The sequence below is a fragment of the Crotalus tigris genome, unplaced genomic scaffold, assembly GCF_016545835.1.
Source record: "Crotalus tigris isolate CLP2741 ecotype Arizona unplaced genomic scaffold, ASM1654583v1 scf7180000019143.106728444:792265, whole genome shotgun sequence".
Classification (NCBI taxonomy): Eukaryota; Metazoa; Chordata; class Lepidosauria; order Squamata; family Viperidae; genus Crotalus; species Crotalus tigris.
Genome location: NW_024097400.1, coordinates 521,576 through 533,580, shown reverse-complemented (window position 1 = coordinate 533,580; position 12,005 = coordinate 521,576). Strand labels below are relative to the sequence as shown.

The 12,005-nt window shown below is 48.5% G+C and overlaps 1 protein-coding gene across 2 annotated transcripts in view; it reads right to left on the bottom strand.

Moving 5' to 3' along the window:
- The window catches only part of CDC42BPG (CDC42 binding protein kinase gamma), a 73,768-nt gene that overhangs the window by 19,220 nt on the left and 42,543 nt on the right, over window positions 1-12,005 (bottom strand). Inside the window, exons 14-24 of one of the 2 annotated variants that reach the window (XM_039359894.1) lie at window positions 11,460-11,570; window positions 11,212-11,375; window positions 9,937-10,018; window positions 9,575-9,687; window positions 8,495-8,609; window positions 7,046-7,194; window positions 6,310-6,398; window positions 4,112-4,161; window positions 2,905-3,009; window positions 947-991; window positions 743-848 (exon numbers count right to left, since the gene is read on the bottom strand). In XM_039359894.1, coding sequence (XP_039215828.1) covers window positions 743-848; window positions 947-991; window positions 2,905-3,009; window positions 4,112-4,161; window positions 6,310-6,398; window positions 7,046-7,194; window positions 8,495-8,609; window positions 9,575-9,687; window positions 9,937-10,018; window positions 11,212-11,375; window positions 11,460-11,570 — 1,129 coding nt within the window. The remainder of the gene's footprint in view (window positions 1-742; window positions 849-946; window positions 992-2,904; window positions 3,010-4,111; window positions 4,162-6,309; window positions 6,399-7,045; window positions 7,195-8,494; window positions 8,610-9,574; window positions 9,688-9,936; window positions 10,019-11,211; window positions 11,376-11,459; window positions 11,571-12,005) is intronic. The other variant, XM_039359895.1, reaches the window with a different exon arrangement.

Genomic DNA, 12,005 nt, shown 5'->3' with positions numbered 1-12,005 from the left:
AGTTATCTTGTCCTAGAGTGGCCAAAAATCAGCCCCTCTTCCAACCTGTGTTTTTTAACTTGAAGATGTGTGGACTTCCACTCCCAGAATTCCCCAGCCAGCCATTGTGTTGGTTGAAATTGCCCAGAACATTTTGATGTCTATCATAGCTAAGCTGTAGATCAGTAGTTCTCAACCTGTGGGTCGGGACCCCATTTGGGGTCGAACGACCATTTCACGGGGGTTGTCAAACAACACAGTCCGCCATCTTCCCCCCCTTTTCCTTAGCTGTGCTACTCCCTTTTATTCTATTGGCTTTTGAAAGCCAATAGAATAGACTCTCTTGAATAGAGTCTAATTCTATTGGCTTTCAAAAGCCAGTAGGAATTGTCCAGGCTGTCTCTGCCCTGCTGAGCCCGCGAAAAGTCCCATTCTGCAAACGGTGCTGCACCAGTTGAATAGTCCTCAACGTATGACCGGTTGAGTAGTCCTCGACTTACGACCGGTTGGGGGGGGGTCGCGGCATTAAAAAGGTTGAGAACCACTGCTGTAGACAAAGAACCAGATGGTGCAGGCTGCTGAGCAATCGTTTCCCTGCCTTTTAATTGAGCTATGGTCTGTTTTCCTGCAATCAAGTTATGTTTCTAGTCCTCATGCACCAAAATGAAAATGTGTTAAACAGTAATGTAAAGAGATTGCTGTTATAGCCCCTTTTCCTTGCCCCCCGCCCACCACATTTTGTGCCCTACCAGAGTCTACTCACTCTCACAAGCTAGGCCTTGCCGGACCAGCCCGACCATCAGCGATGTGCAGCGCATGCATTTGGTGGGAGCCAAGAAGCTGTGGGTTTTGAAGCTGTGCGTTCTGGGCTGGGAAAACACAGCAGGGAGAAAGTTTGCAAAATGATTCAATGCAGAAAAATGACAACAATTTTTTAAATTTTCACGATTAAGCCCTAGGTCTTCACCTTGAGGCATCCAGAATGGCTGCTTTCTGCAAGGGGGGCTCCTGCCTGTATGAAAAAAAAAATATTAAAAAAGTGTGTGTGTGTCTGTGGGGGGGGGGCAGAGAAAACAAAGATTGAAATACTTCATGCTAACCTGGTTTCTGTGTTTTGCCCATCTTTTTCCAGGTTCAAGGGGAGTCTCTCCCCATTGTCGTCTGCCACATCTGGCCCAGACAACATTTTATCAGCCCTTTGCTAATTATTTTGCCCAAATTATTTATTAAGCCAAAGGGAATGCTTTCTTTCTATCTCTGCTTTTGAGTTGGGTTTTTATTGTACCCTGAAGTGAGAATTCAAGAATTGGCAGAGAAAATAAGAGGCATACAGAACACACAATCCCAGAGTTGGAAGGGGCCTTGGAGGTCATCTAGTCCAGGGCTTTTCAACCAGTGGTTCGGGTACCACCTGTGGTACATGGGCATCTGGCAGGTGGTACGTGACCATCCTAGAAAAGTGGTAGCAGGGGAGAGGAATGAGCTGAACCGGTGGCAGCACCGCACAAGCCTGAGTGAGAGACGGCTGGAGCTGCAGGGCTGTCGGGGCTCAGCGGAAGTGCCAGGATCAGTGCTGCTTTCCAGCTGATCGGTGCTTCTTTGGGGCTGTCAGGGCTCAGTGGAAGCACCAAGATCAGCGCCAGGCTCCAGCTGGAGCTCAGCACTGATCCTGGCGCTTCTGCTGAGCCCTTAAGAAGCGCCAATCAGCTGCAAAGCAGCACTGATCCTGGTGCTTCTGCTGAGCCAGAAGAATGCCAATCAGCTGGAATGTTGCAGCCTCTCCAGGGTCTTGTGATTTACATTCAGATGCTTGGCAACTGATTCATATTTATGATGGTCACAGTGTCCCAGGGTCATGTGAAGTGACCAAAACCTGCTGCAACCACGCAGCAGACGGAGGGGGAGTAAAAACCAAACACCACCCCACCCCACCCCCACTGCCAATCCTCAACAGAAATGCTCACAACAATGAAAACCTCGGACAGGAGGAAGAGCGCCGCCAGGCGGGCAGGTGTCTTGCTCGGCTGTGGCTTGGGGGCACTTTTTTCAGTGCCTTTGTAACTTCGAACAGTCACTAACCAAACTGTTGTAAGTCGAGGACCACCTGTACTTTATCACTTTTGGTCATCAAGTTTTTGACACCTTGCTAGGCGACTGGTGGTCCTCGGATGTTGCCATATCCTAAAAGTGGTTCAATGGGTGAAAAGGTTGAAAAGCCCTGATCTAGTCCAACCAGTAGGAGGGAGGGAGAGAGGGACGGGGGAGAAGGAAGGAGAACAAGAATGGAGGAAGGAAGAGGCGAAGGGAAGAATGAAGGAAAACGGGAAGGAGGGAGGAAGGAAAGGAGGGAGGGAGGGAGAAGGAAGGAGAACAAGAATGGAGGAAGGAAGAGGCGAAGGGAAGAATGAAGGAAAACGGGAAGGAGGGAGGAAGGAAGGGAGGGAGGGACGAAGGGAGGGCTCCCATTACAGGTAGTCCTTGATTTATGAGCATATTGTTTAATGACCATTCAAAGCTCATCACTACTAGATGGGGCACTGAAAAAGGATAATCATGACCGTTGTTCACACTTATGACCCTGACATCCCCACGGTCACGTCATCAGAATGTGGGCAACTGATATGCATTTACAGCGTCTGCAGCATCCTGGGGATCACATCATCGCGGCTTCCAACAAGGCAGGTCAATGGGGAGGAACCAGCTCCGCTTAATGACCGTGGGGGAAAGGAGTCATAAAGTTGTGTGTGACTCACTTAACAACCACACTGCTTTGCAGTACATGTTCCACTCTCTATTTATCGATTGATTGATTTGCTGCCCATCTCGCCACAAGGCAGCGCCGGGCAGCTTATAACGTGAGACTGTAGTCGTAAGTCGGGGACTAGCTGTATGGGGAAAGATCTCTCCATTCCAAGCAGGACTTACATTGGACCGGAGGCTTCTCCTGCCTTCGGGGTGCAGCTGAGCTTCCTCAGACGGTCTCCGCGCCTCCTGGGAGTCGGGGCTGTTCCCAAAAGCGATGGCGTCCTTCTGAAAAACAAGGGGGCAGACGGGCTTGTCCAGCGTCCGGATTTGGGTCACTAAAGGCTCCTCTCTGGGATGCCTTGCAGGCCCCAAATCTTAGCAGGTTTTCTTCTCTCTCTGCTCTTTTGAGGCCACAATATAATCGTTTTGCATCCTCTTAAAACTTTTATAGAAATGGTTTTCACCATGCTGGGCAAGCATTAACACTTGTGTGTGTCCCAAATCTGGGTAAAGTTATTTATTTGTTCATTTGCATTTTATTATTTGTGATGATCATCCAAATTTAAGTTTTTTAAGCCACCCAATCAAATGGTTGGAGGCAAAAACCATCAACAAGAAATCTATTATATTGATATATCTAAAACACAGAGACCCAATCAAATCATCTTAGCTGAAGTTTAAGGCTCTCTGCAATTAGAGTCTGAGCAGATTAGCATTTATATCCAGATTAGTGCAAAATTGTCTTGCAAATGCAAAATAGCTGTATTAGTCAAATTTTAAGGTTCCCTCTACTCTGACTAGGATGTAACGTGAAGAGCATTTTTTGTAATTCTCTTCCTTGAGCAGGGGGTTGGACTAGAAGACCTCCAAGATCCCTTCCACCTCTATTCTGCTTGATTGATTAACCAGGAGACAAAGAGGATGAATTTTCACTGTCAGTGTAGATTAAAATGACTATATCATTTTCATTTGACTTTGAGAGAATTTATTATACAGAGAGTGCTTGATTTACAACAGTTGATTTAGTGACCGCTTGAAGTTACAACAGCACTGAAAAAAGTGACTGTTTTTCACACTTTCGACATTGCAGCATCCCCGTGGTCACGTGATCAAAATTCAGATGTTTGGCAACTGACTCATATTTATGATGGTTGCAATGTCCCGGGGTCACGTGATCCTCTTTTGACAAGCCAAAACAATGGAGAAGCCAGAATTCACTTAACAACTGTGTGACTAATTTAACAACGGCCGTGATTCATTTGACAGCTGTGGCAAGTGAATGGGGCAAAACGCACTTAACAGCAGTCTCGCTTAGTGACAGAAATGTTGGGCTCGGCTGTGGTCATAAGTAGAGGACTACTTGTATCTGTCCAAAGTGAAAACTTACGCTGGTGCTTCGGAAGAAGAAAGGGATCAGGGGTGTTTGAGACTTGAGACCTGTTAAGAAGAGCAGAGAAAATGGAGAGGTTTTGTGGATTGTGGTGCCGAACGATCCTGGATCTTTCTTGAATTATTACACCTTTAATTAATCCCTTGATAATGGAATTAACAGGATTAATTCCTGGATTAGCAGTAGAAGTCTCAGAATTCAACCACATTCTGGAGGGGAATTGTAGGAGTCAAAGCAATGTTTCTCAAACTTATCAACTTTAAGATATATGGACTTCAACTCCCAGAATTCTCCAGCCAGCTGTGGTAGCTGGGGAATTCTGGGAATTGAAGTTCACATATCTTAAAGTTACCAAGGTTGAGATACATTAAGTTAAAGACTCAAAAATCTGAACTGTGACCAGTTGGGGCAAACTGAAAGATGACCTAAAATTAAGTCGTATTAGAGTTGCCTCTATTTGGAGCTGTGATTAGAATTAAATGTTTAAAACAGCAACTCCTCTTAAGACGGGAAGCTTTTAATTAAAGAACAATTTCAAAAGGGCAGCTTCTGGGTTTTGTTTTGTTTTTTTGCTGCTCACGGTTTACTTGATGCAGCACAGGATGTGTAGAAAAAGTCACTTCTATTTTCAAATTCATTTTAAGAAGACAGAAAATGTGTTTCCGTTTGCTAAGCAGCTCAGACCTTCAGGACGTAAATCTGTTTGAACGAAAGGAATCCCTTTCCAACTGCATTACCTTGGGCCGAGCAATTTGTAAAAATAAAGTAAATAAATATTTAAGGGCAGGAGCACCACTCAATTCCTATTTTATTTTTGCTCACTGCTATGGCCAACTACCCTTTTAATTTAATCTAATTTTAATTTAACAAAAATGACTTGTCTTGGCTGATGAAAGTAAATGCTTTATTTTTATTATTATTTAGGGATTGATTTCTATCCCGCTTTATTATTTTTACAAATAACTCAAGGCACCAAACATATCCAGATGCACCTTCCTTCTCCTATTTTCCCTAACACAGCAACCCTGTGAGGTAGCTTGGGCTGAGAGAGAAAGAGAATGGCTGAGAGCCACCCAGCCCGCGTTCATTACTAAGGCAGGATTTGAACTCACGGTCTCCCATTTTCTAGCCTGGTGCTTTAAGCACCAGACCAAACTGGCTCTTTATAATGAAGACAATTTTTTTTGTAATTTGTGTCCAAGTACTTGTTCCATCAAGTCTGAGCAGAAAGAGCAGCTGCCTAAGCTGGTTGGATCCCCAAAGCTCGCAGGGTTAGGCCTGGTTAATATTTTGGATAGGGTACCACAAGGAAATCCTTAGGAAACCCTTTTCTGGGTAAACTTCACTGGTTTGCCAGAAGTGCTTAGCTGCAATGATATAGCTTAGGGGTCCCCAACCCCCAGTCCGCACAAACGAGCACAGCCCCATCCGTGGGATGCAGGCAGCACACAAAACCGATCTGCGGAAAAACCTCTCCCAATGGAACCAGTCCCTGGTGCCCAAAAGATTGGGGACCTCTGATATAGCTAATGCAGTGGTTCTCAACCTTTTTAATGCCGCGACCCCCAACCGGTCGTAAGTCGAGGACTACTCAACCGGTCGTAAGTCGAGGACTATTCAACTGGGTGCAGCACCGTTTGGAGAATGGGACTTTTGGCGGGCTCAGCAGGGCAGAGACAGCCTGGACAATTCCTATTGGCTTTGGAAAGCCAATAGAATTAGACTCTATTCAAGAGAGTCTCTTCTATTGGCTTTCAAAAGCCAAGAGAATAAAAGGGAATAGCACAGCTAAGGAAAAGGGGGGAAAAAATGGCGGATTGCGTGGTTTGGCGACCCCCCTGAAATGGTCGTTCGACCCCAAATGGGGTCCCGATCCACAGGTGGAGAACCACTGAGCTAATGCCTTTAACAGTGCAACACGTCTGCCTTGCCATCCAAATCCGCATCCTCGGTGCAGAAGAGCACTTTGCAGATGCTCTGAGGCCATCTTGTCTCCTAGGGCAGTGGTTCCCCAACCTTTATGACTTGGCAGCTTGGGGGGGGGGGGGAACTGACTCTCAGCGCTACCAAAGGAAGCCGCGAAGACCCTCAGCAGACCAATGAATACCCGAGCCTGGGAAAACCCTTCAGGCCAACTTGGGCGAGGGGCGGATCTCGGAGCGGGCACCCAGTGGCTATCTAGACTGGCCCCTTACCTTCCAGAGAGCGAGCCTTCAGCTCCCCTTTCGTCTTCTCCAGTTCCTGGCGCAGAGTCCGGTTCTGCTGCGCAGCCTCCTGCAGCTGTCTTTGGGGAAAGCCACGAAAGTGGGAAGAGAAGAGAGAAAGGTTATTTGGGGAGGGGGGCAACGGTTCCCTGGGACTCCAACTCCCATAATCCCTTGCCCTGGGGCCCCGCTGAACTTCTCGCCCAGGTGTTGAAGGGAGCTTGGGAAAGTTTTCCTTCTTCTGCTACAGGTAGTAGCTTACGCCTTACGACCCAACGGAGCCCAATTTTTCCGCTGCTGAGCGAGGCAGTTAAGCGAGTTTTGCCCCATTTTACGACCTTTCCTGTCACAAGCTGTTAAGCGAACCAATGCAGTGGTTAAGTTAGTTTGCACGGTCATTACGTGAACCTGGCTTCCCCACCGACTCTGCTTGCAGAAGCTTGCAACCGTCACAAATACGAGTCAGTTGGCAAACGTTCCAAGTTTGATCGCATGACCCGGGGGAGGCTGCGATGGTCATAAGTGTGAAAAATGGTCCTAAGTCACTTTTGTCACCGCCGTTAATAACGGTCACTAAATGAATGGTCGTAAGTTGAGGACCACCTGTATATATAGGTGTCTGAATCTCAGCATCGTGCCGAGAGCCCAAAGGGGCATTGGACATCGGCCAGACTCAGCAGCCTCTGCAAAGAAGGGCCAGGCCAGGCTGGGGGGGGGGGTCACCCACCGTTCCAGCCCCAGGTGGGCCACCTTCAGCCTCTCCAGCTCCGTCTGGACGGTCTGCTTGGCCCGGATCTCGGCCTCTAGGGCCGACTGCAGCTCCAGCTTGGCCGAGGCCTCCACCTTCTGCAGCCGCCGGGCTTTCCAGAGGGTGTCCTGCAGAGGAAGAAGGGCGGGGGGCTCAGTCCGGAGGGAGGGGGCGGTCGGTGCAAGAGGCAGGCTTGGGCTGGGGGGGGGGGGCAAAAGGGATTCGCACAGGGCCCTGGCCACGATTGGCCCACGAAGGCACCTTTGGGGTGGGCAAAATGGTGGAGTTGGCGCTGCCGGGTGTTGCCGGGCAACAAAGGGTTTGCCCTACAGGTGTCCCCCCCCATGGGAAGATTGACTAGGAAAGGGAGGGAGGGTGCGAGGGAGGAAAGAAGGGAAGGAAAAAAAGAAAAGAAGGAAGGAAGGAGAGAGGGAGGGAAGGAAAGAAGGAAAGAAAAGAAAGGTAGAAAGGAAGGAGAAAGGGAGAGAAGGAGGAAAGAAAGAAAGGAGGGAGGAAAGAAAGAAGGAAAGAGGAAAGGAAAAAAGAAGGAAGGAAGGAAAGAAGAAGAGAGGGAAAAGGAAAGGAAGGGAAGGGAGGGAGGGTGTGAGGGAGGAAAGAAGGGAAGGAAAAAAAGAAAAGAAGGAAGGAAGGAGAGAGGGAGGGAAGGAAAGAAGGAAAGAAAAGAAAGGAAGAAAGGAAGGAGAAAGGGAGAGAAGGAGGAAAGAAAGAAAGGAGGGAGGAAAGAAAGAAGGAAAGAGGAAAGGAAAAAGGAAAGAAGGAAGGAAGGCAAGAAGAAGAGAGGGAAAAGGAAAGGAAGGGAAGGGAAGGAGGGTGCGAGGGAGGAAAGAAGGGAAGGAAAAAAGAAAAGAAGGAAGGAAGGAGAGAGGGAGGGAAGGAAAGAAGGAAAGAAAAGAAAGGAAGAAAGGAAGGAGAAAGGGAGAGAAGGAAGAGAGAAAAGGAAAGAAAGAAAGGAGGGAGGAAAGAAAGAAGGAAAGAGGAAAGAAGGAAGGAAGGAAAGAAGAAGAGAGGGAAAAGGAAAGGAAGAGAAGTGAAGGAGGGTGTGAGGGAGGAAAGAAGGGAGGAGGGAAGGAAAAAAAGGAAGGAAGGAGAGAAGGAGGGAAGGGAAGAAGGAAAGAAAAGGAAAAGAAGGGAGGGAGAAAGGGAGAGAAGGAAGAGAGAAAAGAAGGAGGAAAGAAAGAAGGAAAGAGAAGGAAAGGAAAAAGGAAAGAAGGAAGGAAGGCAAGAAGAAGAGAGGGAGAAAGGAAAAGGGAAGGGAAGGCAAGAAGAAGAGAGGGAGAAAGGAAAGGAAGGGAAGGCAGGGAGAGAAGAAAAGGAGCCAGCCTCAAAGACCCCTGATTTGATTCCCCCCCCCTTTCCTCTTACACCCCCTCCATCCCCTCCTCCCTCCCCCCCCCAGGCCGCTCTTACCGGGGTCTTGGGGCCTGGGCTCTGGGACCCCGCCTGCTTCAGGGCCTCCATCTCATTCATCATGCGAGTCGCCATGGCCTGCAGCTGCCCCCTGGACTCCTTCTCCTCGCTCACCCTGGGGGGGGGGGGGCAACAGGCAGGGAAGGTCAAGGGAATCCACCTGGGGGGGGGGCGAGGGGTGAAAAATCCCCTGGCTGCCAGCTCCTGCACCTTCCCACCCGTTCCCACCCATTTAACGACCACATTGCCAAAGTTGGAGATATTGTGGTCGTAAATTGAAGCCTACCTGTGCCATGATTTTTTTTTCTGCCTAGGTGCGAAAATACGGAGCCAAAGAGTGGAGGCCAAGTGGCCACTGGCAGTAGCTGCAGCGCCCGGAGGCCTCCTGGTGACCCATTTAACGACCATATCATTCTGGTCCCAGTTTGTGGGCATAAGTCCAAGACTGCCCTTTAGTTCAGTGGTACTCAACCTTTTTAATGCCACGACCCCCAACCCGGTCGTAAGTCGAGGACTACTCAACCGGTCCTAAGTCGAGGACTACTCAACGGGTGCAGCACCGTTTGCAGACTGGGACTTTTGGCGGGCTCAGCAGGGCAGAGACAGCCTGGACAATTCCTATTGGCTTTTGAAAGCCAATAGCATTAGACTCTATTCAAGAGAGTCTATTCTATTGGCTTTCAAAAGCCTATAGAATAAAAGGGAGGAGCGCAGCTAAGGAAAAGGGGGAAAAAATGGCGGACTGCGTTGTTTGGTGACCCCCATGAAATGGTCGTTTGACCTCAAATGGGGTCCCGACCCACAGGTTGAGAACCACTGTTTTAGTTAATTTCCACAACATACTGTACAAGTAAAAATATAACTTCCGCCAGCTGATGTCTCTCAAGCTTGTTCTGACTACAAATCCCAGAATTCCAACTGGAGAAGATTCAAGGAGGTCTTGTCCCTTGAGCCCATCTGGAGGGCGCCAGGTTGGGGAAAGGCTGCACTAGATGCTGGGGTCATTTACGAGAGAAGAAAAGAGACTCTGTTTATCCTCAGAGGCAACCTTGCCCATTCGAACTCTGGAGGGATGCTCACCACTTCAAAATGTCAGCGATTTGAATCTCCCAGTTGGTGAAGGTGGCTTTGTGGGATTCAGACGTGCAGCTCCCTGGTCCCGGGTGCAAGGCGTCATTAACCCGAGAATCCACCTGTTGCAGATCAGAGCCTTTAAAAGAGCCATTGGGGTACACTGGGGGAGGGGCACGAATGGGGTATCTACATTCGGGTCCCACCAGTCACAACAGCTCTGCTGAGGCATCAGACTTTCTCAGCCCGGCCTTCCTCACAGGGTTGTTGTTATGGAGCAAGGTGCCGGGCAAGTGCCCCATTTTATGCTCCCGGAGAAAAAGGGAGGGGAGGACAGGTGGGTAATTTGGGAAACCATAAAGCACGTCTACCTGGTCACCAGGAGGCTTCCGGGCGCTGCAGCTACTGCCAGTGGCCACTTGGCCTCCTCTGTTTGGCTCTGTATTTTCGCACCTAGGCAGAAAAAAAAATCATGGCACAGGTAGGCTTCAATTTACGACCACAATATCTCCAACTTTGGCAACTTGAAGACAATAGAATAGAAGAGTAGAGTAGAGTAGAGTAGAGTAGACTAGACTAGACTAGACTAGACTAGACTAGAATAGAATAGAATAGAATAGAATAGAATAGAATAGAATAGAATAGAATAGAATAGAATACAGAATGGGTGAGAATGGAATAAGAATTAGAATTAGAATTAGGAATAGAATAGAATAGAATAGAATAGAGTAGAGTAGAGTAGAGTAGAGTAGAGTAGAGTAGAGTAGAGTAGAGTAGAATAGAATAGAATAGAATAGAATAGAGAATGGGTGAGAATGGAATGGAATAAGAATTAGAATTAGGAATAGAATAGAATAGAGTAGAGTAGAGTAGAGTAGAGTAGAATAGAATAGAATAGAATAGAATAGAATAGAATAGAATAGAATAGAATAGAATAGAATAGAATAGAATAGAATAGAGTAGAGTAGAGTAGAGTAGAATAGAGTAGAGTAGAATAGAATAGAATAGAGAATGGGTGAGAATGGAATGGAATAATAATTAGAATTAGGAATAGAAGAGAAGAGAAGAGAAGGGAAGAGAAGAGAAGAGAAGAGAAGAGAAGAGAAGAGAAGAGAAGAGAAGAGAAGAGAAGAGAGAATGGGTGAGAATGGAATGGAATAAGAATTAGAATTAGGAATAGAATAGAATAGAAATAGGATAGGATAGGATAGGATAGGATAGGATAGGATAGGATAGGATAGGATAGGAGCCAGAAGGGACCTTGGAGGTCTTCTAGTCCAGCCCCCTGCTCCAGCAGGAGAACCTATACTGTCTCAGACAGCTGAATGTCTAGTGGATGACTTGTGGCTGGCTGGAGAATTCTGGGAGTTGAAGTCCACAAGCCTTCAAATTACCAAGGTCGGAGAGACCCTTGACAATGGGGGTCACAACTTCCATCTTTAAACCATGTGGCCATTGAGTCATCACATGACCAGACCCAATTGCACGGTGGTTAAGAGAATCACACCGTTGTTAAAATCCCGCTTTCCCCTTTGACTTTGCTTATTGAGAGCCAACTGGGAAGATCACAAATGGCAATCAGTCACCACGGGACGCCTCTCCTCTTCTCTCGCCTGCTTCACGCAGCGTCTCGTTCTGCTGCTCACCGCTGTCTCCTGACCTCCTCCAGCTGCTCCTGCAGTTCGGCCACCTGCTTGGTCAGAGCCTCGACCTGCCGTCCCTTGGCCTGCAGCTCCTCCGTCCACGCACCGCACGGCTCTGGACGTCTCCTGGAGCTGGACCGCTGGAAGAGGCCCGTGCTTGGCTTGGCCTGCAAGAGAGCCCCAAATCAATGCGGCGCAGCGGCTAATGCTGCCGTTCGGATGAGGGTCCTCCGATGTCGGCCTAGCCCTACCCGCAGCTCCTCCAGCTCCTCTTTCAACTTCCGCAGTAGCTGCTCCGCTCTCTCCCGTCCCTTTCGCTGCTTGGACACCTCGCCCACCAGGTTTTCGATCCGGAGCTCCAGCTGCGGGAAGAGAAGAGATTTCTCTGGTCTTCTGGGGGAATGGTGGTTTGTTCTGGGGGAAAGGTGGTTTGTTCTGGGGGAAAGGTGGTTTGTTCTGGGGGAAAGGTGGTTTGTGGGGACCATCTTGTCTATTCCTGCAGCCCAGAGGCTGAGGAAGGCAATTTGGGATGCTCCCGGATGCCTCTTTAAGCTGAGGCCCTGAGCAGGGGACTCCACCCGGGTGGTCCACCCACCTTAATGTAAAAAAACATAAAGATTTCCCCTATCTGGTCATGTCTGACTCAAAGGGGCGGTGCGCATCTCCGTTTCCTAGCCAAGGGAGCCAACGTTGTCCGAAGACACTTCCATAGTCATGTGGCTGGCGAGACTATCCGCCGAGGCACATGGAACGCTGTTACCTTCCCACTGGAAAGGAACCTAGAGGTGATCCTTGAC